Source organism: Lonchura striata, chromosome 23 (assembly GCF_046129695.1).
Source record: "Lonchura striata isolate bLonStr1 chromosome 23, bLonStr1.mat, whole genome shotgun sequence".
In the NCBI taxonomy this organism is placed as follows: Eukaryota; Metazoa; Chordata; class Aves; order Passeriformes; family Estrildidae; genus Lonchura; species Lonchura striata.
The window spans coordinates 8973562-8998757 of NC_134625.1; the positions used below are offsets into that span (position 1 = coordinate 8973562).

Here is a 25196-nt window from a genome sequence, read left to right on the forward strand (position 1 = left end):
AGAGGCAGCGCCCACCCTGCTCCAGAGGCAGTGCCCACCCTGCTCTAGAGCCAGTTCCCACCCTGCTCCAGAGGCAGTGCCCACCCTGCTCCGGAGGCAGCACCCACCCTGCTCCAGAGGCAGCACCCACCCTGCTCCAGAGGCAGCGCCCACCCTGCTCCAGAGGCAGTGCCCACCCTGCTCCAGAGGCAGTGCCCACCCTGCTCTAGAGCCAGTTCCCACCCTGCTCCAGAGGCAGTGCTCACCCTGCTCCAGAGGCAGCACCCACCCTGCTCCAGAGGCAGCACCCACCCTGCTCCAGAGGCAGTGCCCACCCTGCTCTGGAGCCAGTGCCTACCCTGCTCCAGAGGCAATGCCCACCCTGCTCTAGAGCCAGTTCCCACCCTGCTCCAGAGGCAGCACCCACCCTGCTCCAGAGGCAGTGCCCACCCTGCTCTGGAGCCAGTGCCTACCCTGCTCCAGAGGCAATGCCCACCCTGCTCTAGAGCCAGTTCCCACCCTGCTCCAGAGGCAGTGCTCACCCTGCTCCAGAGGCAGTGCCCACCCTGCTCCGGAGCCAGCGCCCACCCTGCTCCAGAGGCAGCGCCCACCCTGCTCCGGAGCCAGTGCCCACCCTGCTCCGGAGCCAGCACCGGTCTGTGCCCCCATCCAGTGGCACTGCTGGCTCTGGAGTGTCCAGACCCCCTCCTCCCCAGACACTGACCCACCCCAGGGTCACCCCCGAACCCCCAGAGCCCCCCGGTGCTGGAGGGAGGATGAGGAGGGAGGAAGCTCTGTGGGCAATTTGGGGCTGCTGGCAAGTGATCTTCCCCCTGCCTTCCTTCTTTCTTCTCCCTTCCCACAGTCTGGGTTTGTTTTCTCTGGCATGGGAACGGAGGGTGGGGATGGGATGAGGGGAGGTGTGAAATCCACCAGGGATGGAGGGAAGGATGGAGGGATGGAGGGATGGATGTGTCCCTGCTCGTGTCCGCGGCGCTGGCAGTGCCACGGGGGTGGCACGGGGGTGGCGAGTGCTACATCGGGGGTGGGCAGCACAAAGGGCAGGGAAAAAATAAATATCTCATGAGAAAGGTAGGAAAACATCCCGCCTTGTCTTTCCACGCATCCAACCTGGACTGTTAATGAGGCTTTTAACAGGAAAGTGGGCCAAGCTCCTTTAGAAACGAGGCACAGCCTTCCCCTCTCCCGGGCTGTGGGGCAGAGGGGTCAGGGTGCTTTGGGGGATCTGCACACCACGGCTGGGGCTTTTCAGGGTGCCTTTGGGGACTCTGGGGCCACGCACAGAGTCACCCTTGCTGCAGGGTGAGGAGGCTTCAGAGCTGTGGCAAAATGAAAGGTTGAGCCCTGGGGACATGCTGGGCTTCCCCTGTTCCCACTCAGCCTCCAGGTCTCCCCAGCTTTGTGCACAGATTTGGGAGTTGGGCACCACAGGGGCTGGGACAGCGAGGAGCAGCCCCAGGTGTGGTAAGTGCAGGTGAAGCTGGTGGGAAGAAATGCTGATGTCTGACTCCAGAAGGCTGAATGATTTATTATAACTATACTATAATACATTAATAAACTATTTAAAGGAGATACTAAAACTACAAACCTACTTTTTCTAATTCCCATATCCAACTCATTCCCAACTCGTGCCCCTCTCTGAGAGTCCAGCCCCAGGTGGGTTGGATTGGCCACCAGGCTCAAACAATCCTCACCAGAATCCAACCAAGCACTCACCCCAGGTAAACAATTCTCCACACACATTCCACTTGGGAAAAACAAGGAGCAGAAATAAGAAATTTTATTTTTCTTTTCTCTGTGCTTCCTCTATGAAAAAGTCCTGAGAGAGAGAAGAATGTGCCTGCCACAGCAGGGGAGGTGGCTTGGGCAGGGGCAGAGGGACCAGTGTGGATGTTGTGTGGCTGAAGCTGAGCCCTCAGCAGGCAGGACCACGAGGGGATGGACGTGACTGTCCCTGGTGTCCCTGCAGAGAGGTTCTGCATTCACCAGCTGGCTGGGACAGGCCTTCTGTTGATGCAACATGTGGCTTTGGCTTTCCACAGCCCAGCCCCGCTCCCCGTGCTGCAAACCATGCCCTTGCTGCTTCTCTAAGGCAGTCTCTGGGAAAAAAATGCTGGCTCCTGCCTGCACAGCATCTTGCTCCTGATTCTGGCTGCAGCAGGGCCCCTCCATCTGTCCCCCAGCCCACTCTGCCCAGTGGGCTGCTCTCTGTGTGGGTTCAGCCTCAGGAGGCTCTGCTCCAGGCAAGTCAGCACTGCAGAAACCAAGACGCTGTTGTCGGGTTGATGTTGCAGGAAAGGCAGGAATTAATCATCTCCCAGGCACAAAAAAAAAAAAAAAAAAAAAAAACTAAAACATTTATGTCTCAGGCCAGCAATTGCTCGAATTCAGTGCCCTTGTCCAAAACCTGCAGCTGTTGCTGTGCCTTCACTCTTTTGTCCCCTGGCCCGCAGTGGCTGGGCTGAGCTGTGCCAGCAGGGCCATGGAGGGGGGTAGGCAGCAGTCACTGCCTCTCATCCCTCTGGAATCTGCTGCCTCGGAGCCCCTCTTTGCCCATCACCCCAGCCTGGCTGTGCTCAGAGTTTGCTGCTGGGTCTGCACCTCTCCCTGGCTGCTGGGGGAAGAAGCGAAGGCCAGGAGGCTCCAGGGTGGGCAGAGGGGATTAGGGGTGGGGAGAGCACTGGGAAAAGTCTCGTGTGAGAGCCAGGCTGCCACAGGGCATTAACAGGGCACCTGCTGCCTGAATTGGGAGGCAGGTGAAGGGCTGAGACAAGCACGTGGTGTTTAATGCCTGCTGCACACGGGTGTTCAACAGGCTCCGAGCTCGGCCAGGGGCTGTACCTGTGCCCAGCAAGGCTGATTGAAGTCCTGGCTCAAACTTTATCTGTGCCAAAGTGTAGGTGTTGAACTGCATGAAAGAGAAGAGAGCTGCTTTCTCATCTCTTTCCTCTGCCTCTTTTTGAGTTATTTATTCTTCTTTTTAAATAGGTCAGGGTAGCTGTAGGAGCAAGATTAGCAGGAGGAGTGGCACTGTGCTGGCCAGGGAAGGGGAAGAAGCAGTGGGAGGGCTGTGTCCTCATGCTGCAGGGTCAGCACGAGGGGTCAGGAGCCAGCAGGGCTCTGAGCAGCTCTGTGCAGCCTCAGGGCACCTGTGGGTGGGGGATCACAAGGTGCTGCTGCCTTCTGACCCAACTGGGATGTGAGGGGAGGGATGCAGAGCTGGTGGGTCCAGCCTGGCACCTCTGAGCCACTCGGTGCCCACCCTTGGGTGGGGCCTGGGGTCTCGCTCCCTGTCAGGAGCACTCTGAGGGACACTGGAGCTGGAATTCTGTCACCCGGTCCAACGGAGCGCGTCCGGACTCAAGACCTGGGGCTGGTGGGATCGGAGCGCGCCTGGAGACACCAGGAGGGCTGGGGAGGGCAAACCACTGCTTCCAGCCTGCTGGGCTCCTGCATGAGGCTTGGCCAGCTTGGCACGGCACCTTCCCCTGGCTGAGGCAGAGCTGACCCCTGTGAGGACGCTCCTCTTCCCCTTTCCCCAGTTTTTCCCTTCCCTGTTCCTTACCCTCATCTTCCCACCCCCTCACCCCCCGCCCCAAACTGGCAATGAGAGCACGGAGGGAGGGCGCGTTTCCGCATGGTTTGACACTGTTCCCCCTTCCATCTGTCTTTTCCTACCCAGAATTTCCCTACACCCCGTCTCCAATCGATGATCACAAATCCATGGTGCAGCCGAACATCCCCACACCGGTGATTGGGGGCATAGTGGGAGGCGTCTCGCTGGTCCTGCTGGTGGCCGTGGTGCTCTTTGTGGTACTCCGGCGCCGGCGTCACACCTTCAAGGGTGACTACAGCACAAAGAAGCACGTGTACGGCAACGGCTACAGCAAGGCTGGCATCCCACAGCACCACCCCCCCATGGCCCAGAACCTGCAGTACCCCGACGACTCGGACGACGAGAAGAAGCCGGGCCCCTTGGGCGGCAGCACCTACGAGGACGAGGATGAGGATGCAGGAGGCGAGCGCAAGCTGGGCGGCCCCAAAGCCTACGAGGAGGATGCCAAGAGGCCTTACTTCACCGTCGACGAGGGCGAGGCCTGCCCCGCACCTTATGACGAGAGGACACTCGGCTTCCAGTACGACCCCGAGCAGCTCGACCTGGCCGACAACATGGTGTCGCAGAACGACGGGTCTTTTATTTCCAAAAAGGAGTGGTACGTGTAGCTCCACGCCCCCCCTGCTACACTCACACTCACACTCGCACTCACACACGCTCACAACCGCGCTCACGAGCGATGCCCTCCCTCCCCTGCATCCCTCCGAGCACACCCACGCACGCCCCGGCCCCGCACAGACTTTTTGGATGCTGGGGGCCAGCAAAGCGGGGAGGGAGGGCGGCTTTGCTTACGGATCATTTTTTGGGGAGGGGAGGGGGTGGGGCTCGTGCGGGAGGGCGGGAGGTCGGGTAATTATTTTCTCTCTCGGTTTTGGTTTGGCTTTTTAATTTCCCTCTCTTCGACGACTTTCGTCCCCTTCTGTGGTGTTTGTATTGGTCGGTGGCTTAGGTGTTACTCTTTGCTTTAACGACTGTTGCCCAGCCTGTATATTACACTCTGTTTGTGTCTTCATGTCTCAGAGTGCCCTTCCCTCCCCGAGCCTTCCTCCTCCCACTCCCACCCCCCTGAAACACTGGAAATTTGTTTGTATGTTGTCTTCTTTGTTTGTTTTTTAACCTTGGGAGGGGGGGCAGGTGGGCTGTCCGTAGGACAGAGGCCAGGAGAGTTTTATGGCAATGGAAACATAGGTGCCATTTTCAGGTGAATGGATTTTTGGGGTTTTTTTCCCCCTAATTACTTTTTTTTTTTTTTATCAATGGGGTCTGGGTGACATTCCCATTGCCTGCTGCACACCTGGAGAGAACCACATGCAGTTTTTAATGACTCAATAAAAGGAAAATGAGGAGAAAAGAGGGAGGAAAGAAGCCCTGGACCAAACCCCAGGTGCAGGGGCCGATAGCAGAGCAGGGAAACAAAACTGCCATTTTCCTCCTACAATTTATTATCTCCTGGCTTTCCATTTTTCTGTCTTTGTTTGAGTGTTCTTTTAAATGAAAGAAAAGGAGTATTTATTGCTGACACTTTTCCCCCCGTGATGGCTCAGAGAAAGGCTGGCTCCTTTTGTTCTTGTCGCTGTTGTTGTCGCTGGTACCAGCCACAGAGCAGTTCACTGGGGCACATCCACTGGGGAAGGGACCAACTGAGGACACTTTGCTTCCACACATCCACTGCCTTCAGCTCTGCCCTGCACACCCAGGCAGGGCAGGACCAGCCCCTGAGTTTTATTTTATTATACCACTAAGACTTAATCGTCATGTGTTTACACTTTATTTTTTATTTTGGTCAGAGCACGGGGGTGCTTCTCTCTCTTTCTCTCTCTCTCTCTCTCTCCTAGCAACAACCCCAGCCCGTGGCTGCACCACGTAGGTGGCATTGATTGCCACTTTTCCAATATCACATCCCTCTCCTGAGCACAGGCTTGGCAGACAGGGTAGGAGGGATTGAGCCTGGGGTATTGATCTTTCCCTCCTTGCCTTGAGCCACGGCGTTGTGCTGGGGAGGTTTGGATTGCTGCTATCTCTGCTCTGTGAATAAATGGGATTCCAGACTTCAGGGCCCTCTGTCTCACACCGACCATCTCCAAATTAGATTCACTGGGTTGGGGCTTATTTTTCTTCTTGTGGGTTATATTAATTTTTTTTTTTTTTAATTTGATGTATAAATAAATCTTTTGTTTGAAAAGAAATCCCCAGTTTTCTGAGCTGTATTATCATGCACATCTAAAAATAGCAGGACTAATTCTCCTCCTGCCTTACCCGCTGGGTTTTGTTCCACAGCGGTTATCCTGCTGCAAAAAGGGAGGAGGCTGGAGAGGCAGAGCCACACAGATGAGTCAAGGGCAGATCTCTGATCCAGGCAGCTCCAAAGCTTTCCTTTGCCACGGGCTGCTCGGTGCAGGGCACAGCCCCAGCCATCCCCGTGTGCTGTGATTGCATTAGTGGGGTAGGAAAACGGGCAAATCCAATTGTTGGCCTGTAATGTCTCTGCTGTTCCTGCCAGCCCCTCGGGCTTCCTGGCTCCTGGCATGGCACAGGAAGCACACAGGCAGCTCTGTGTCCTCTCAGAGCCAGGGCAGGCAGAGATTCCCTGGGGATCCCTCAGCCTGAGCCCTCCACTGCCACCAGGAGCACCCTGCTAGCAGGAAAGCCCCCAATAAAGGAAATAAAACCTCTTAGCAGCTCTCCAATTCTCTGATTAGTGATGATTAGGGGTGGGAATGACTTCCCTCCAGTGCCTCGCGAGAGCAGCACACGCAGGGCTTTGATTCCCCCAGAGGGAGAGCCTGTAATCTGGCTCAGTGTGTGGTGCAGGGAGAATTCCCAGCAAAGTCCATCTCTGGAGTGAATAATCCTGCAGATCTGAGCCCCGGAGCCGGGCTCGGAGCAGGATGGTGACAGTGCCTCCAGCACCAAGCCCTGGGCAGGCATCAGCGGGCACTGAGAGAGAGCAGTGGCACAGACCCTGCCCTGCAGATCTCCCTGTCAGGGGGTGGCTGTGGAAGAAAACAATCTTTTATCAACCCTGCAGGGTCCAGCAGTGATTCTGCACGTTGAGGCCACTGCTTGGGTCTGGCCAGTTCCCACCACACTGACCCCACAGCTCTGTGTCCTAAAGAACAAAAGTGCAAAGTGGGGCTGAAGGGCCTGGGAGAGGTCAGGGCTCCAAGGCTGCTCCCAAGTTCAGGGATGACCAAAGGAACCCTAGGAAATTGCTTTGGGAGTTGTCAGCTTGCCTTTGAGGGGGTCATTTTTGGAGCTGTAGCCTCCTTGGTTTATTTATTGCCCATTCACACACTGTCCACTGAGTGAGGCCTCAAAAACCCAGTGGCACCCAGGGAAATGAAATGAGAGAGTGGAGCAATGTGGAATTTCCAAGCTAGAGCCTGCACACAATTCCCCCCCTGCTGCAGCACTTTTTCCTGCCCTTTTTGCACCAGCCAAAATTTAGGGCTTAGCTCAGCCACTTACCTGCTCAGAGTGGTTCAGAAAAGGGGTCAAATCATCATTTTTCATCCAGAACCTGGAGTGGAAGATCCTTAGCCAGCGTTGCCTGGCCCAGCAGCGAGGCACCCTGCGAGTTCAAGGCTCTGTGCTGCATTTCTCTCATCCTTGAGCTCCTCAGCATTGCTCCCCTGGTGCAATTTTCGCCACAGCCATGGAGAAATGCCACCTCTGTGCTGTCATTTGCTTCTTGCTGTCCCTTGCAAGGTCAGCTAGATGGCCAAGAGACTCTTGGGGTGGTAATTAGCCGAGCGATTAGCCATTAATCCATAGCAAGGTGGAAGAAAAAAAGAAGTGTGGGGGAAGAAAATCAGATTGATGCTTCATCTGAGAGCTGTTTTGGTCCAGTAATAGCATCACTGCCTTCTCTGGGTTAAACTGCTCTGAGGGGGCCCTTGAAGGGATTTATTTAGATGAGTTTTTCCAGCATCACCAAGCAGGAAGCGATCCCTGTTCCCACCTGAGTGCAGGGATGAGCTCAGGAGAGAGGCCAAAGTGAAGAACCACGTTCATCCTGCTCCTGGGGGCTCCAGCAGGGAGGGAATGAGCTGGGACTGTGCAGGGCTCAGCAGCAGGGCCAGTTTTTGCTCTGGTGATGGTGTCACCCATCCCTTTGTGCCCTGATTTCCCTCAGAGGGCAGATTCTGCCAGGCTGGGGTGCCACACATGAGCTGGGCCGCCTCTCTGGGACCCTCAAGTGAAAAATCCCCTTCTTCTCCCACCCCCCTTGCATCAGAGGTGCTCAGGAGGTGGAAATGCCCCTGTGGGACCTGGCAGAGAGTGAGTGGGAGCTCCCAGCTGGGAGAGGGAAGCTGTCCATGAACCTCCTGCTCTGCAGCCCGGTGCTAGGGAGCTGCTGCTCTGCAGGAAATGTCCCAGTTCTCACCAGTGCCCAACTGGTGTGCCCCCCCTGGCTGTGCCTGGGTTGGGTTTGTGCCTGGGGAACCTGCTGGTGTCAGAGACTCATCACTCCCCTGGCCAGGAGGACACATCCCCTGAGAGGGGCAGAGACATCATCCCGCTGCTTTTCCCTTTTCCTTGCTTCCTCCTGGATGGATCCCTGGCAGGGGCAGACACATCATCCCGCTGCTTTTCCCTTTTCCATGCAGACACATCATCCCGCTGCTTTTCCCTTTTCCATGCAGACACATCATCCCTCTGCTTTTCCCTTTTCCAAACCTCATCCTGGATGGATCCCTGGCAGGAGCAGACACATCATCCCGCTGCTTTTCCTTTTTCCATGCAGACACATCATCCCTCTGCTTTTCCCTTTTCCAAACCTCATCCTGGATGGATCCCTGGCAGGGGCAGACACATCATCCCGCTGCTTTTCCCTTTTTCCTGCGTCATCCTGGATGACAAAGCCTGTGGTACCTCAGGGTGGGTGGGGACGCTGAGCAGGCAGTGAGAGAAGGGTCAGTGACCCAAAATTCAGGTGAATTTGGGCCAATCCCCCATTTCCTTCCCGGTGTGAATTCAGGGAGCCGTACAAGCAAACAGATCTGTCTCACAGCCCACAACGAGCCTGTGCTTTATGTACAGAGACACCCCAGCTGTTTCCCTGCTGGGACTTTTCTCTAGGATTATTCATTGCAATTCACCCTAGTGGTGTTATTTTCCCTTATTTAATTACCAGGTTTGTTGGTTTTTTTCCCCCCCTGTTAAATCATTTTCATTCAAGCAAGGCGAAAAAAAAAAAAAGAAAGAAAATTAAAAAATCAACCCGAAGATTTCCTTTATGAAATAAATCAACAAACTGAGATGGTTGCACCAAATTGCAAAGACATGAGGGACAAAGGGAGCCATTTTCCTGATGTTGAGTCAAAAAGAAACACAACAATTGAGCAAAAATCACGGCGGGTTAGGGAGAGAGAGACTCCAAAGGTTGATCTCGAGGCAATTAGAGAAGGGAGTGTGATTGGAGCGGGGGCTGCTGCTCTGCTGGGCTCTTTGCCCTGCACGAGCACACACACACACACACACACAGAGAGAGATTTTGGGGTTTGGGGAGCAGATCAGATGGAGGGGAAAACCCCATTGTCCTTGTGGGGGTCAGCTGTGTCATCCCTGCAGGCTCTGAGCTTCCCCGTGTGGAAATGGGGGGACCCCAGGTTGTTAAATTCCAATTTTCAGTTTCCCCTCAAGCTCTGCTGTCGTATCACTGAAATTTTGGGGTCTCTTTTTTGGACACTGCCAGCATGGTGTGGCTGCTGCCTGTTCTTTGCTGAAGAAGAGGCACCCTGCACCCCAAGGAAATCCACTTCCACTTGGAATTTCCCCCTGGCATGAGCAGGGAATCCCTTGGCACAGGGAGGCTGGGAAGGTTTTTGGGTCCTTCCCATCACCCCCAAACTCACCCGCAGTGGGGAGCAGGGGCAGAGCTGGGGGGGAGCAGGGGGGGCTCAGCCTCTCAGCACGGGGAGGAAAGCCAAGCCTCAAGGGTGGGCTGGGATTTGGACACCCCAAAAGGGACAGGGAGACCACAAATGAGATAGGGAGACCTCAAAAGGGTCAGGGAAAAAACCCAAATGGGACAGGGAGACTCCAAAAGGGACAGAGAGACCACAAATGAGATAGGGAGACCTCAAAAGGGTCAGGGAAAAACCCCAAATGGGATAGGGGGACCCCAAAAGGGACAGGGAGACTCCAAAAGGGTCAGGGAGACCCCAAATGGTCAAGGAAAAAACCCAAATGAGATAGGGGGACCCCAAAAGGGTCAGGGAAAAACCCCAAATTGGACATGGAGACCCCAAAATGGTCAGGGAGACCCCAAATGGGTCTGGGGTAAGGAGCACACGGAGTCAGATCCTCTGCTCTTGGTGGAGGGACTCTCACTGAGGATCTGGATTTCCTTTTCTTTGGCCTTTCTCATTTTTTTTTAAACATGATTCCTCAGCTCCAGGGATTTTATCTCTCTTTTTCTTCGTCCTCTGGCTGTAATGGTCATTGTGGAATTAAAACTGCAGACAGACAAACAAACAACCCCAACCCCACTTTATATTGGGTTTTTTTTTGCTTTGATTTCTTTTTTATTTTCTTTTTTATTTTGTAATCTGTGTTGTAAGTGCTTTTGTAAAAAATAAAAACTAAAAATAATAATAATTATGTAATGGACCTTTATGATTTTTGTTTTTTTTTCTGTGGTTTTTTTTTTTTAATTATTATTTTTTGGGTTCTTATTTTTTGGTTTTTGTTTTGTTTTGTTTTCCATCCTTTGTGATTTGTTCATTTTGAGTCCTGGGTTGGGGGGGGGGAAATTTTCATGGTTATAATTTGTGTGGGCGGGGTGTTGCATCACCCTTCCTTTTACTTGTATAAAAAACCAATAGTGGCTGAGCTGTGGAAAAAAAAAATATGTACTTTTTTATAAATAAAGAATTTTAAAAGAAAGATACCTTCTTCTCTTTTTTGGGGCATCCGTGGCTGCGTCGCCGTGCACTCAGTGACTGCTGTGAGGGGAACCTTTTTCCAATGGGCTGGGTTGGAAATCTCCCAGGATATGCAGTGTTTGTTGGAAATTCCAATTATTTGTGTTTGTATTTTGGAAGGGGACTTGCTTGCAGCTGAAGGCTGAAGGTTGAGAGATCTCCAGGAATGGGCTGGAGGTGACTGGGAATGAGTGGGTTTGCCCCCGGCATGGTGGTTTTGTGTGGAATTCCTGGACAGCAGATCCAGCACAGGCTGAAGGAGGCTGGGAGAGCTTCCCTTTGTTGCTGTAAACAGTGAAATTCCTTGGCTGAGGCCCAAAGTTAACCTGAGCTTAAAAATAAACTGGCTGGAAAAACACAGGGCAGAAAAATCCATCGGAAAATCTGTGAAAAGTCAGGACAAGTGTGTGTGGCTGAGGAAGTTCTCGCTGCTGGCTCAGCAGATGGGACAGGCTATTGGAAAAATGTCAATATTTCCCTAGAAATGTGGAATTAGCTGGTGGCAGGGCCAGGATGCAGGGACACCGGAGGATGTTTTATAGTGCCACACGTGCCTGCCGTGGCAATGGGGCTTCAAAACCCTCTGCAGGCTCAGGGTGAGCTCAGGGTGAGCTCAGGGTGAGCTCAGGGTGAGCTCAGGGCACACTGATGTCTTCTGAAGGCTGACCTGGAATGAAGACTAGATGGAGATAAAGAATAAAGTGGGGATTTATTCAAAGGATCTCCTCCATGGATGCACCTTGGGCAGAACCAGAGCCCAGCCAGGGCTGCACCCAAGATGAATCCAAATGGACACGAACCCAAGATGAACCCAAATGGTCCCAAAATGAATCCAGGATGAACCAAAATGGTCCCAAAATGAACCCAAGATGAACCCAAATGGCCACAAAACGAACCAAAGTGGTCCCAAAATGGTCCCAAAATGCACGAGCGCTCCCGGGGCTCTCCCTGGGATCAGTTCTGCTCCATTGGCACCTTGGAGTTCATTGTCCCATTCCAGCTTCAGCCCATCAGTCCCATCCTGCTGGTTTTTCTCTCTCCAGCCCACGGTGTTTGTGCTCCTGGGCTGAGGTTTGGATCATTTGTCCTTGGTGCCCAGCTGGAGCAGGAATTGTTTTGTGTCCCTGCTCTGTGCACAGAGCTCAGCATCCCCTCATGTGAAGCCCAGACCCACACACTGAAGCAGCTCAGATCCTGAAAAATAGAAAATCTAAACCTGAGGCATCAGTATCCCCATGTCACTGCCCTTGGGAAGGACACTTGGTGTGGAAGGAGGCTGCAAAGGAAGCCTGGTTCCCAGAGACCGAGGCCAGGCTTTGGCCAGGGAAGGACAGACAGGGCAGGCAAGGATCAGAGGAAACATTTCTGCTGTCCTTGCTCTGCCATTCTCTGGGAAAGTGGGATACTCCCTGGGAAGGGGTTTTTGCACCCAGCCTCAGCACGTGGCTGCTCAATCTGAGCCAGACCCCAGAGCTCAGCAGGGGGAGAGGGATGCTGACCCCAACTCGGATTGGAGCTGGAGGGAGAGGGTGATGCTCAGGATGAGGCTGGGAAGGAGAGGTTTGGGGCTTGTGCCAGGGCAGCAGGAGGCTGGCACCACGCTGGTGCCCTGGGTGCAGCCTGGCAGGAGAACTGTGGGAATCCAGAGCTTTCCTCTGGCTGCCCTGGGACCCTGGCAGGGGTCAGGAACCCCCTGGACAGAGCCCCCAGAGACACTGGCTGTGATCTCTGGCCATGGAAAAGAGTTTCCAATCTTACAGGATCGATTACCAGCTCTGAGTGTTTGATATCAGTAATAATTAAGTGTGGCACATGTGCAAAAGTAAAATTTTAGGATTCTAGATGAGGGGTCCAAAGGGGACAAGCTGGAGGAAATTGGGTGTGCCTTGTCCTTTTTCTCCTTCTTCATGCCCTCCATGTCTCACTGTGGTGTTGGCATTTTTCTGTTGGTTCAGGCTGGGGACACACTGTCCAACGTAGGTGACAGATATTGGCACGTTCTTGTAAATGCAGCCCAGGGAGTTTCTGGTATTGAATGTTTGTCACATCCCACTGAGGGCAGAGCCCCACACGCTGCCCTGCAGGACAGAGCTGGGCAGGGCAGCAGAACATGTGAGAGATAAACAGAATAAACAACCTGGAAACCAGCACAGACCAATTATGGCTTCTGCTTTGGCAGGGGGCTGACAGACAGAGATTTTCTACAATCTCAGAATCATCAATAGCTCAGATTCCAACAGGGAATCCTCCAAACTCCTGCACTGCTCACAGGATCTGTCCTCCTGCTTTGGGAGGGATTAGAGAGCCCTGGGAATGCTTTCCTTGTGGAAGAGGAGGAAAAACCAGGCTTCAAGGGGACCTGTGGCCACTCTCAGGGCTGTGTCTGCTCTCCCCACGTTTCCCCTCTCATCTTGCCCCGTTAGCCACGGCACCTGCTGGAGGTGCAGCTTTCCTCCAGGAGTGACCACAGCTCCCAGCAGCTGCCTCAGGCACCTCTGGGGATGGAGGGGAACAAAAGGAGCCCTGCAGAGCTGGGGCTGAGACGGGAAGAAGGACAGGAGGGGCTGTCCTGGCTGGGATGAGCCCCTGGGAAATGCTGACCTCAAGAGTTCAGCGATGATGGATAAACCCCAGGGCCTGGGGCCTCTCCTCAGCAGCTCGGGTTGCAGAGGGCTGGAGCAGCAGGAGCAGCCCCCCATGCAGTGCCCCCAAGGATTGGGTTTCTTTGGAACCAAGCAGAAACACGCTGGGGGTGGGAATGCCAGCAGTGCCTGCAGCCCATGGTATAAAACATAAAGTGGCTTGGATCCCTTCTCCAAGGCACAGCCCTGCAGGAGAGCCCTGCTGGCCCCAAAAAGGGGCTGCAGGACCCCCGGGAGCAGCACAGGCTGAGGCAGGAGGAGATTTGTGGCTCTGAGCGTGGTGGGATTCACCACCCTGCACTGGGAGGTGCACGCGGAATTTGGGGATGGAACGTCCCTGGTGGAGGTGCAGAGCCAGGTTCCCATCTGTTGTGGTTTGATATGGAAAAAGAATTTTTTTTAGAAGGAAGAGGTTAATTTAAATATTAACTAATTAAAGGTAGATATGTTTTTGAGACTGTAGAGGGGTTAAAAGTAGAATTTTTAGGAGAATTTGCTTTTTTTTGGTTTTAGTTCATGCATAGTATAGCTTTTTTTCTGCTTGGTTGTGGCTGGGTGGGGGAGGGAAGGCTTGTACCTTGATTAAAGTAAGTTAAAGAGTAGAAACACTGGAACTGAAACTATTTTAAAATACCTGCTCTCAATCGCATTTCACAGCATTCAATTAAGAAATTGCATTTTCATGGGGGCACTGGCATTGTGCCTGTATCAAACCATGACCCCATCCTGTGCATCCCCTCACCATTCCTGGCTACCACGGGGGTTTATTTGTGCCCAAATAAAGGGGTTGGAGTAGGATTTGTGGTGAGACACAGCTCAGGGTAATCAGGGAATTTCCGGGGAACCTGCCCCATATCCCTGGGACAGCACCTAGGATGAACACCCTGCACAACACCCAAAACCTGGGGGATCTCCCAGGGATGCACAGAATCAGAGCTGGAAGTGCAGGAGGCAAAGGGCTCCAGCAGGCAGAGGAGAAGGCAGGGACTGGGAGATGTCAAACCAGTCAGGGGCACTGGAAACGGGTCAGGTCGCTGAAACGAGTGACCTTCAATCCCAAATTCCTTGTGAGGTGAGAGGCAATCCATGCTCAGCTCAGCTCAGAGCACTCAAGGTTACACAGAGCCCATTAAATCTCCTCCAGCTACTGCTGGATAAATGGAACCAAGAGAAACTCACGGTGCAGCCTGAATTACTTGTAGCAACAAATATGTTTGATTAAGGTTGCGTTTGGTTTTTTTTTGTTTTTTTGGGTTTGTTGTTTGTTTTTTTTTTTCCACTTTCAAATTATTTGCAATCTCCAGTTTGATTTGTATGAACATATTTGTTGGAGGAAATTGCTTTATGCAAATGGATTCCAGCTGAGGGACCTGTGACACCAGAAGTGCTGTTGAGCCTCAGATGCCCTCGGTGGTGCCTGGCAGAAGGCAAGGAGGGCTGGTTCTCTCCTCCTCCTGCCAAACAAGGCATTTCACAGCCTTCCCAGACGTGTTGAGATGCAGCCTGGATTTAGAGAGCATTTGCAGAACAAGGCTCAGCCTGTAAAAAGAGAAAAAAAAAAAAAAGAATAAAAAATGGATGCGTGATGCACTGCTGGAATTTCACTTCCTAGCGAGCAGAAATCAGAGAGCCAGGCTGATATTTTCACCTGAAATGTAGGGTAAAAACGTTGTGTCACCCTCCAGGGGCTGAATGATTGAAAGGCAGTGATTTATGGACACCTGCCAGCCGAGCTGCTCCCTTCACCTGAGCTGAACGTGGCCTCATCTGGCTAAGCCAGGCTCCAGGTGAGCAAGGGATGCTCCCTCCTCCACAGATTTCACAACCCCTGGACCAAACCCAGGTCCTGGCAGGAAGCAGGCAGGGGGTTTTGTCTGAATGGGTGAGGATTTGGGGAGGAAAAAGGGTTGAATGTGAACAGTAAATGGTCTTTTAGTGCCTCGGTGCTGTGGTTTGCTGGGGAGCTCAGCACTGGCTAAACCCCAGGAGGTGATTAGGGATCCAATCCTGAGGGATCAAAGGGAGCTGTGAGAGGAGGGGGCTTCTGATTTTCTTGGTTTTCAAGCCCTTTTCCAGCCTCACCCCCGAGTCCCAGGTGCATTCCTGGGATGCCCTGAGGTGCAGGGAGGGAGGGTGTGGGAATGTTTCCCTCTCTCCCTCATCTCCCTGAACCCCCCAAACTCCTGCCAGCCTGCTTTCCTCACGGTTTGGGAAAGAAATTTGCCAACTTCCCAACTTCACACCTGTCAGGTTCCACTGATTGCCCGTGGAGGGAGGGAAGGAGGGAAGGAGGGAGTCCATCCCTCTGGCTCTGCTCACCAGGGGAAATCCCTCCATTCCCCGAGGAATAAATCTTCATTTCCAGCCTCTGCTGCAGCTCCCAGTCCTTGCAGTGACCCTGCCACCAGAACAACGCACAGTGGCTTTCTGCTGGCACCCAGATCTGTCCACCCAGGGCGCTGCCCCCACCCCGAAATGCTCCATAATTCCCCCAGTGTGCCCAGCCCAGCTGCTGCCAGCTGTGCTCTGAATGCTGCAGCTGCCTGGGGCTATGAATGGAATGGGAATGGGGTGGGAATGCCAAATTGGAGTAAACACTGCCCAGCAATAATGGCATGGGGGGGCTTTGCAAGGGGAGGAATCGTAATTAAATAGAAATTAGTTACATAAATGGTCACTTCCTGGGGTTTGGTTGACGTCCGATTAACTGAACTTTTAATTTGCATAAGCAATAAATGTTTAATTATGTTATTAATATATTTGAGTTGAGGAGCTTATGGGGTTTTATAATTGGCATTTAACTAGATAGTTCCAGCATATTAACTGATGCTTTATAGCTCCGTGTGAGCTTCTCCAATTATAACTGACCTAAAAATTTGCTTGGAGGACCTGCCTTGGAAGTGTTACCTGAGCAACAGAGTGGGGGGAGGCGAAGAGGAGGATGTCCCCGAAAGGAGGGATGTGCACAGACAGCTCTGCAGCCTGCACAGGGGCTCTGAGAGCCCTGTGTCCTCCCTAGAATGTCCTTTCCTCAAGGCCCTGTGCCACAGGGGTCACCTCCCCTCTCCTGGCATCCAGAGGCTGACACCCAGCAGGGGATTGGGGTGGGAGGAGGTTGGGAGGTGGGGAGGGCTTGTCCTGGGTTAGGGGGTGACCTTGTGACTGACCAGCTCTGGCACCCTCTGTGTTCAGATCCCAAATCCTGTCAGCCACTCCAAAGCTGTTTTTTATCCCATCTCTACGCTTGCTTTGATGACAGGACTGGTTTAGTAGGCAAAAAGTGACATTGTGTCTGACTGACAAGGCCCATTTCCCACGAACCTCACAGACTGGCATTGATTATATTCCTGCCTTTTAATTCTTTATTACCTGGAGCCTGTGTTTGCTTTTTCCATGGTGCCAGGGAACCACCCTGTAGGATTCAAGTCATTCTCTGTGCCCTCCTCCACTCTGCTGGAATTTAACCTTTTCAAACTTAACCATTTTAACAAATAGCAAAAAACCAACAGCAGTGAGTTTGGAATCTCCTCAGCTGAGCCTTTCAACCCCTCTGTTTGCTTATAATAAGTGGAGTATCTAAGGAGATGATATCCAGCAAGCTCCTCAGCCCTGCCACCCTCAAACACAGGGAAATTGTTTTGTCATCTCAGAAGCCACAAACAAAAACGTGACAGTCCCCAGAGACAGATCATGAGCAGCTTTTCAAACCTTGTGCCTTCTCTGCATCATTTCAGCCCTCTTGACCACATCCACCTGCTGCGGTGCCCGTGGAGCAGTGCAGGGATGTTGTTTAGTCCTGTTGTGGCTTCTCTCATTCCTCCCTTTCCTGCTTTTCCATTTGCTCCATGCTGGAGAAAGGGGAAGCTCCGTGTCCCAGCTGAGAAACTCCCAGCTGAGTGAGGCTGCACGGTGAATTATTGGTGCTTTTATCATTTCAGAACTTAGGTGAGGTGGGAAGGTGTGTGAGAAACCTCTCAGTGCCATTAACAGGAGGGAGAAATCAGGAAAAGGGGCAGGAAGGGGAAGTCTGAGTTGTTTTCCACAGCAGGTCCCTCTCCTGGGGACCAGCTGGGGACACCAGGACAGGGCTGGTGACAGTCCTGGAAGGTGTGTGCGGGGCAGGAGGGGAGGCAGCAGCACCAGAGCCACAGGAGCATCCAGCAACTCCATCCTCACACATCTGGCAGCTCCCTCCCTGCTCCAGGAGGCTGGAGAGTCACTTTTTGGCCTGGGTTGCTGCAGCTCTCAGGGGTTTTTGGGGGAGGAGAGATGGAAGGGGGTGCGAGGAGCAGCCTGGAGCCCTCCCTGCTGCTGCAGCTGCCTGGGGACAGCACAGGGCTGTCCTGTTCCTGTTACAGTGAGCTCATGGCACTCTATTTCCCCTTCCTGAGACCCTGTGGCTCTGCTCAGATAACCCTGGACCCTCCTTCCTGCCCCAAGGGAGAGCCAGGGAAGCCCACCCTGTCCAAAGTCTGTACAGACCCCTGACAATTCCTGTTCTCTTTTGCCCCTCTCTCCACATGGACACCACAGAATAAAGAGAGCTGAACCAACGTATTTCAGGGTAAGAGCCTCTTTTGGGAATCTTTGCCATCTCCTGACATTCCTCCCCTCACAGCCTTGGATCTCTGGGCTGGCTGATATTCAGGGGGCTGTGTGAGGGAGGAACATCACTGTCCTCCTTTCCCTGCCCACGCACGACAGGGAAGCAGAGCAGCTCCTCCTCACCCTGCCGGGCATCCCCTGGGTCCCTGGATGCAAACAGGAGGGGAGGTGAGTTCATCCTCTGGAGACATCCAGGACACAGCTGCCCGCTGCTGTGAACACCCCCACGGCAACAGGAGACAAACAGGGCCCGGGGCACACAGCCAGGCACAGCCAGACGTTCCCAGGAGTGCTGCTGGGGATCGCTGAGCAAATTAACTCTATTAACACAACTGATGAGAGCCTGAGCTGCAGTTCCTGTGCCTTCTATCTGACAGAATTCATCTGGTGGCTGCTTGTAATAGCGTGACCTTAATGGACTCATCAAGGGAGCAGGGCTGTATCTCTGGCTGAACGTGGGTTTGGGAGCACGCTGTGCTCCGGGCAGGCTGCTGAGAGCAGGACAGGAACATTCTGGTGTAATGGGCTGCAGGATCTGGCCCCTCCATCCCTCCAGGAGAGGCAATTTCAAGTGTCATCACCTCCTCGAAACTGAGCGGCAGAAGAAATAAATTACTAAAGGGATTTGATTGTTCATTACTCTGCCAAGCTGCAAGGAAATGAAGCAGAACTAAAATTAAGGGCTGCGAGGCAGAGGAAATGCCAGAGAACATTTCCCTTCTTCTCCAGGGCTCATCTTCCTCCCCAAACAGGCTGGGCTGCTCCCCATCCTGCAAGTCCTGGGCTGTGGGAGGCAGGGGGGTCTGTGGGGTTGGCCAAGCAAGGTGAGGAGAGGGCAGGTGAGTTTGGGGTGGATTAGTGGCAGCAAGGTCATGTTTGCCCCCTCTTTGCTGGAGTGGCACAGAGAATCAAAACCAGCCCAGGAAGAGGAATCTGTGGTGGAGCTCCCACCAGAGTTCTGCAGAATCCTCATCCCTGCTGGATCCCGTGGGGAAAACACCCTGCTCCCACTGCTGCATCCAAACCCCAGCCTTGTTAGTGGCCACTGGCAGCATAAAAAGGGAGGTCACCAAGGGCTAGGGCCACATTCCAGACATGTTTTTGCGGCCAGCAGCTCTTTAACCAGATGTGATTTAACCAAGGATGGTGCTGCCTGCAGGGGAGGGGAGGAGAGGGACAAACTGGTCCTTACTGGAGAGATCCCAGCATGGCAAAGCCATTCCCCAGCTGGAATGTGTGTGAAATCCCCACTAAAAGCCAAGCACGTCCCAGTGTCCACTTCAAAGCAGGCACCCCAGGGAGGGCTGGATCCACACATTGCACTTCCAGGCTCTCCCAAAACCTCCTCAGAGAGGCTTGAGAAGCCTCAAAGTGCCAGTTGGGATGGCAGAAATGACAGAGGGAAGGAAAAGTGGTCAGGGATCTTCAAGGGATGCTGTGATCAGTACCCAGACAGGGGGATGGCCGTGCTGGGAGCGAGCTGAGCACCCAGAGGACACCCGGATTTCTGGGCCTCAGTGGAGGGAAATTAGAGAGGGACAGAGGGATTCCCACTCGTGGGAGGGAGAGAAAGGACAATGCAGAGGGGTCGGGGAATTTGTGTGTTTAACCACGCTGGGGGACACTGGTTGTGCCCCCATCACACTCACGATAAAAGCCGGGCAGTCCCAGCACCCCTCTGCAGGGGCCAGCAGTGCCCTGTGGGAGGTGAGCAGCACATTTTGGGGGCCCAGCCTGTGCAGAGGGGGATTTCCAGGGAAATGAGGCATTGTCAGGATCGCAGCCATGCCTTGGCACTCACCTGTGCGGTGGCTGATTGTGTAAGTGAGAGTTACATCAACAAACACCCCGATGGGAGAGGCTGTGAGGGCTCTGAAAATTCCATCTGACTTATATCAGGGCACGGAGGCAGAAGAGCAGCTCTGCCTTCATTTTGGTGTTTAACCTTTAGCTGGCTGTGCTGCAAAATGTGGAACAGGTCAAGGTTATCTCGAATCAGGATGTTCCCTGCTGCCAGATCTTTGTAGGCTTTCAAACCTCATCAGGAGGAAAGGAAAACGAACCAGGGGGACAGGAAGCATTCCTCAGCCAAAGACATCCTGGATGTAACAAGTTTTAAGGATGGGGTAAATGAAGATGTTGTCTATCAGTGGAACAGACAGCAGATAGCATCTCTTGCTCCAGGACCTTCTGGAACCAATAAACCTTAAGGATGTGTTAAATCAAGATGCTGATGGATGTCTGTGTGGCAAAACATGCAAGGCCCATGCATCCTGTAGCTGAATTATCTTCATCATAATACTGAAAATCACATCACAAAGGCCCTGCCCAGGAGAAAACTCTTCCCCTGAGCATGTGTAGAAGTTTGCTGGGTTTACATAACTGCCCATGGGAATTACTAACATGATGCTTTTGTCTCCAAGTGAAGCCCAGACACTCTTCCTGCTCAGAAAAGCCACTGAACCACTCCTGCTCCCCGAGCTGAGCTCCAGCTGCCCCTGTTCCCCTCCCTGGAGGAGCAGCCCTTGGTGACAGAGCTGGGTGTGGATCCTGCCAGGGGTTAAGTGGTGCTGCAAGCCACAAATTGATGTGGAACTGTGGGAACCCAGGGCTTCCCTCTGGCTGCCCTGGCAGGGGTCAGGAACCCCCTGGACAGAGCCCCCAGAGACACTGGCTGTGATCTCTGGCCATGGAAAAGAGTTTTCAACCTTACAGGATGAATTACAAGCTCTGAGTGTTTGATATAAGGAATTCTGAGATTGTGGAAAGTCTCTGCCTGTCACCCCCTGCCAAAGCAGAAGCCAGAATTGGTCTGTGCTGGTTTCCAGGTTGTTTATTCTGTTTATCTCTCACATGTTCTGCTGCCCTGCCCAGCTCTGTCCTGCAGGGCAGCGTGTGGGGCTCTGCCCTCAGTGGGATGTGACAAACATTCAATACCAGAAACTCCCTGGGCTGCATTTACAAGAACGTGCCAATATCTGTCACCTACGTTGGACAGTGTGTCCCCAGCCTGAACCAACAGAAAAATGCCAACACCACAGTGAGACATGGAGGGCATGAAGAAGGAGAAAAAGGACAAGGCACACCCAATTTCCTCCATCTTGTCCCCTTTGGACCCCTCATCTAGAATCCTAAAATTTTACTTTTGCACCCGTGCCACACTTAATTATTACTGATATCAAACACTCAGAGCTGGTAATTGATCCTGTAAGATTGAAAACTCTTTTCCATGGGCAGAGATCACAGCCAGTGTCTCTGGGGGCTCTGTCCAGGGGGGTTCCTGACCCCTGCCAGGGTCCCAGGGCAGCCAGAGAGAAGCCCTGGGTTCCCACATCCCTGGAAGGTTTTCACTGAATTAACACAGAAACCCTCCCCACTTTTCTCTCTCAGACTTCAGATCCCTTTAAAACCCCCAGTGCCTTGCAAGTCCCACTTTTTATCCCCCCCTTTGCCCTGTCAGCTCCTGGGAACAGCTTCCTATTAACCCTTTGCTAACAAAAGGCATCACAACAAGGCTGGGAACCAGCTTGTGCCTGGGGGTGTGTGCTCTACCGGAGCGTGTCTCAAATTAGGCAATCCTGCTCCTGCCTTCAGAACCAAGCTGGGGAAGTATTTGTTCTGCCAAGCTTTTCAACTCGGTTTAATTTAGCTCAGTGAACTTGTCTCAGGCTCCCTGGAATGTGTCAGGTGGGGTGCATTATAAATATGCATCAGCTGAGATCATTGTCTTGCTCAAAGGACCAGCAGGGAGAAAGAGTCCGGCAAATGTCTCCGTCCACCAGGTCAGGCTAGAGGGACACACAGCCATGGCTAGCAGGACACACAGCCATGGCTAGCAGGAAAAAAACCCATGGCTAGCAGGACACACAGCCATGGCTAGCAGGACACACAGCCATGGCTAGCAGGATAAACACCCATGGCTAGCAGGACACACAGCCATGGCTAGAGGGACACACAGCCATGGCTAACAGACACACAGCCATGGCTAGCAGGACACACAGCCATGGCTAGAGGGACACACAGCCATGGCTAGCAGGATAAACACCCATGGCTAGCAGGACACACAGCCATGGCTAACAGACACACAGCCATGGCTAGCAGGACACACAGCCATGGCTAGAGGGACATACAGCCATGGCTAGCAGGACACACAGCCATGGCTAGCAGGATAAACACCCATGGCTAGCAGGACACACAGCCATGGCTAACAGACACACCTCCATGGCTAGCAGGACACACAGCCATGGCTAGAGGGACACACAGCCATGGCTAGCAGGACACACAGCCATGGCTAGCAGACACACCTCCATGGCTAGCAGGACACACAGCCATGGCTAGCAGGACACACAGCCATGGCTAGCAGGACACACAGCCATGGCTAGAGGGACACACAGCCATGGCTAGCAGGACACACAGCCATGGCTAGCAGACACACCTCCATGGCTAGTGGTGTCCCTCTGGGAATGGCTGGCCTGTTGCAGCGTGGTCCCCTGGGCTCTGGGGATGGGGAATTGGCCATCAGCCCCTCCGAGGGGGTCCCTGGCCTGGCTGGTGCAAGGCTCCTCCTCTCCAAAGCCACCAGGTCACCGGGAATGACACTTCATGGAGGGACAGCCATTCCCTCCCTTCCTGCCTCTGCCTCCATCCCCACCAGAGCCGTGGGAGAAGAGAGCAATGAACAAAACAGCTCTGCCAGAGACTGGGGGTGGGACGCCCTTCTTTTCTCCTTAATTGTAATCCTGTGAATTAATTCAGCTTCCAGCAGGAACGAGGAGTTTCCCAGCAGCCCTCAGACATCCAGATAAGGCTGAGCTGTTTGTTGAGCCCCTCTGGGTTCTCTGCTACCTGCCTCACTGCCAACTGCTTCACACCAACTTTTTTTCCTTCTTTTTTTTTTTATTTTCTTTTTTAATTTTTTTTTTTGAGAGAATTTTAGATTGCTCAAGCATGACAGAGCACGGGGGTTTGCATTCTTAATTGGCAAAGCCTTTTCCCACTCCCGTTTGGAGGCCCCTGAGCTGTCCTGCCAATTTATTCCGATCCTGATTCACAAGCCTTGCAGACATCTTCCCAAGGCTGCCCAAAAGCTGTGAATCCTCATCTGGCACTTCTGGGCATCTCCTGAGGCTCTTCTGGTCTTCTCTTTGACTTGAAATGTCCTTTTTTGCAGCCACCCTCCCCTACAGAAAAGCCCTGGTGGTGCCCTCCAAACTGTACCGACCACAACCCTTCCCCAGGGGGAAATAAATAGTGGATAGAGATTAAAAAATAGGTTTGAAAGGAAAAAAAATAAAAAAAGTAAGAGGGAAGAGCAAGCTTAAAGTGAAGTTTCTCTCTAATTCTCGTTTTTCTCTATCCTGGGCACTTTCCTGCTCTCTCAGGACCTTCTTCCCTCATTTATCTTCCTCACCTCCTGGGGTTTCACTGTCACCTCTGCCACCTCCCTGCCTGGAACCCTGCAGAGCCATCAGCAGCACTTCAGAGTGGCTGTGACTGTCCCCAGCAAGACGAGCTGCAGGGGTAGGGGCAGGATTTGTTGTCACAGGGCTGTGCCATGCCCTGGTGCTTGTCCCTAAAGGCCACACAGCCCTGGGATGGGCTCTGACACCGGGATGTTCCTACAGAGAGCCTGGCAGGGAGAGGGATGCCCACAAACACCCAAATATCTGCAATTCTCCTTGTGTTCATACACGAGCCTGGGAGGGAGAGGATTCCCACAAACACCCAAATATCTGCAATTCTCCTTGTGTTCATACACAGAGCCTGGGAGGGAGAGGGATGCCCACAAATACCCAAATATCTGCAATTCTCCTTGTGTTCCTACAGAGAGCCTGCGAGGGAGAGGGATGCCCACAAACACCCAAATATCTGCAATTCTCCTTGTGTTCATACACGAGCCTGGCAGGAGAGGGATGCCCACAAACACCCAAATATCTGCAATTCTCCTTGTGCTCATACACAGAGCCTGGGAGGGAGAGGGATGCCCACAAATACCCAAATATCTGCAATTCTCCTTGTGTTCCTTCATTCTCTCACCCCTATCCTCCCCTCACTGCTCTGTATTCATCTCTCCCTCTTCTGCCGTATTTCCCCCACCTCGAAATTTTCTCAGCTCCTTCCTGCTGCCACCCAGCCTCACCTGACTTCTTGGAGATCCGTTTTATGTATTTATTTCTTTTCCCTCTTTCTCCTTCCACCCTTTCCCCTCCCCTACACTGCTGATTTACAGCAGCAGCGGGAGGCTGATGTTCTCTGCTCGCTCCCTGCCATCCCGAGAGCCATCAGGGGCCAATCCATCACAGAAACGCCCCAGCCAAAAAGTGACTGGGACATTCTTTACAGCCACAATCCCAAATTCTGGCCTGGGAGGGCTCTGCAGTGAGATGTCAGCTGTGAGAGAGATGTCTGGAGGCACAAATATTATTCACAAGGTGTTGTGGCTTACGGAGGAGGGAAGAGAAGTGGCTGCCACCGCGGGTTCTGATGGCTCCAGCGTCCTGCCACCAAAAACAGAGCTCGGAGCTCTTCATGAGGAGCAGGGAAGGCAGGGGGAGGCTGGGGTGGCAAAGTTTGGCAGGAGAAAAGCAGGATTTTGTGGGAAAGGGAAGAATGGGACATTGGTGTCAGAGCAATTCCCAGCGTGGGGCTGGGAGCTCCGGTGCTCTGTGCAATGTGGGGTGGAGCGGAGCAGGGGGGGTTCCCAGGGAGATGTTTGCACACCTGAGTTCACTCCTGGCTGGCAGCAGCAAATCTGAGAGCTGGGGAAGGCTGGCTGGGAGGGGAGATCTGGGAATACTCACTTGGAAATGATCCAGCACAGCCCTTTTGAGACTGCAGCTGGCACGGGGGGGTTTATGGATAAGCAAGTGCTGCATCCCTGGAGGTGAAGTGGGAGTTAAAGGCAGGTTTTTCACCCTGAAAAATCCTGGATTCGTCATCCTGTGTGGTTTGGGAATGTGTGCAGATGTTTTATAGCCACATGCATTTCGTTTTACTACTTTGCACGTGGAAAGCAGGCCTAATTCAGAGGCCTTGGGGATGGGTAGTTTAGGGAAGATTCTGGTACCCAAAGCCAAAATTGTTGCAGAATAAGATCAATTATCCCAGTCTGGTCTCTAAGAGCACCCAGTAGCCAGGGCATTAAGAAAAGTACAAAAATTAGATGTGACAGACAAGTTCTACAAAGCCCCTTGTTCCCTCATCCCTGTCTTGCTCCCCTCCCCTGAATATCTTTTCCTCCTCCTCCTCCTCCTTCTTCCTCCATCCCAATTATCTCCTCCTTTCATCACTGCCTGAGTTGTAAGTACAAAGTACCAATTAGCTGGTTTTCAAGTTTAATTAGGTTGGAAGGTAGAGCAAATTAAATCCTTTTATCGCAGGTTTCAAAGCGCTTTTCCCATCGGG

The 25196-nt window shown here is 53.0% G+C and overlaps 1 protein-coding gene across 1 annotated transcript in view; it reads left to right on the plus strand.

Moving 5' to 3' along the window:
- Positions 1-10507, plus strand: part of NECTIN1 (nectin cell adhesion molecule 1) — a 66297-nt gene extending 55790 nt beyond the window's left edge. Inside the window, exon 6 of the mRNA XM_021540499.3 lies at positions 3683-10507. Coding sequence (XP_021396174.2) covers positions 3683-4224 — 542 coding nt within the window. The 3' untranslated portion in view covers positions 4225-10507. The remainder of the gene's footprint in view (positions 1-3682) is intronic.
- The last annotated feature ends 14689 nt before the right edge of the window (positions 10508-25196 follow it).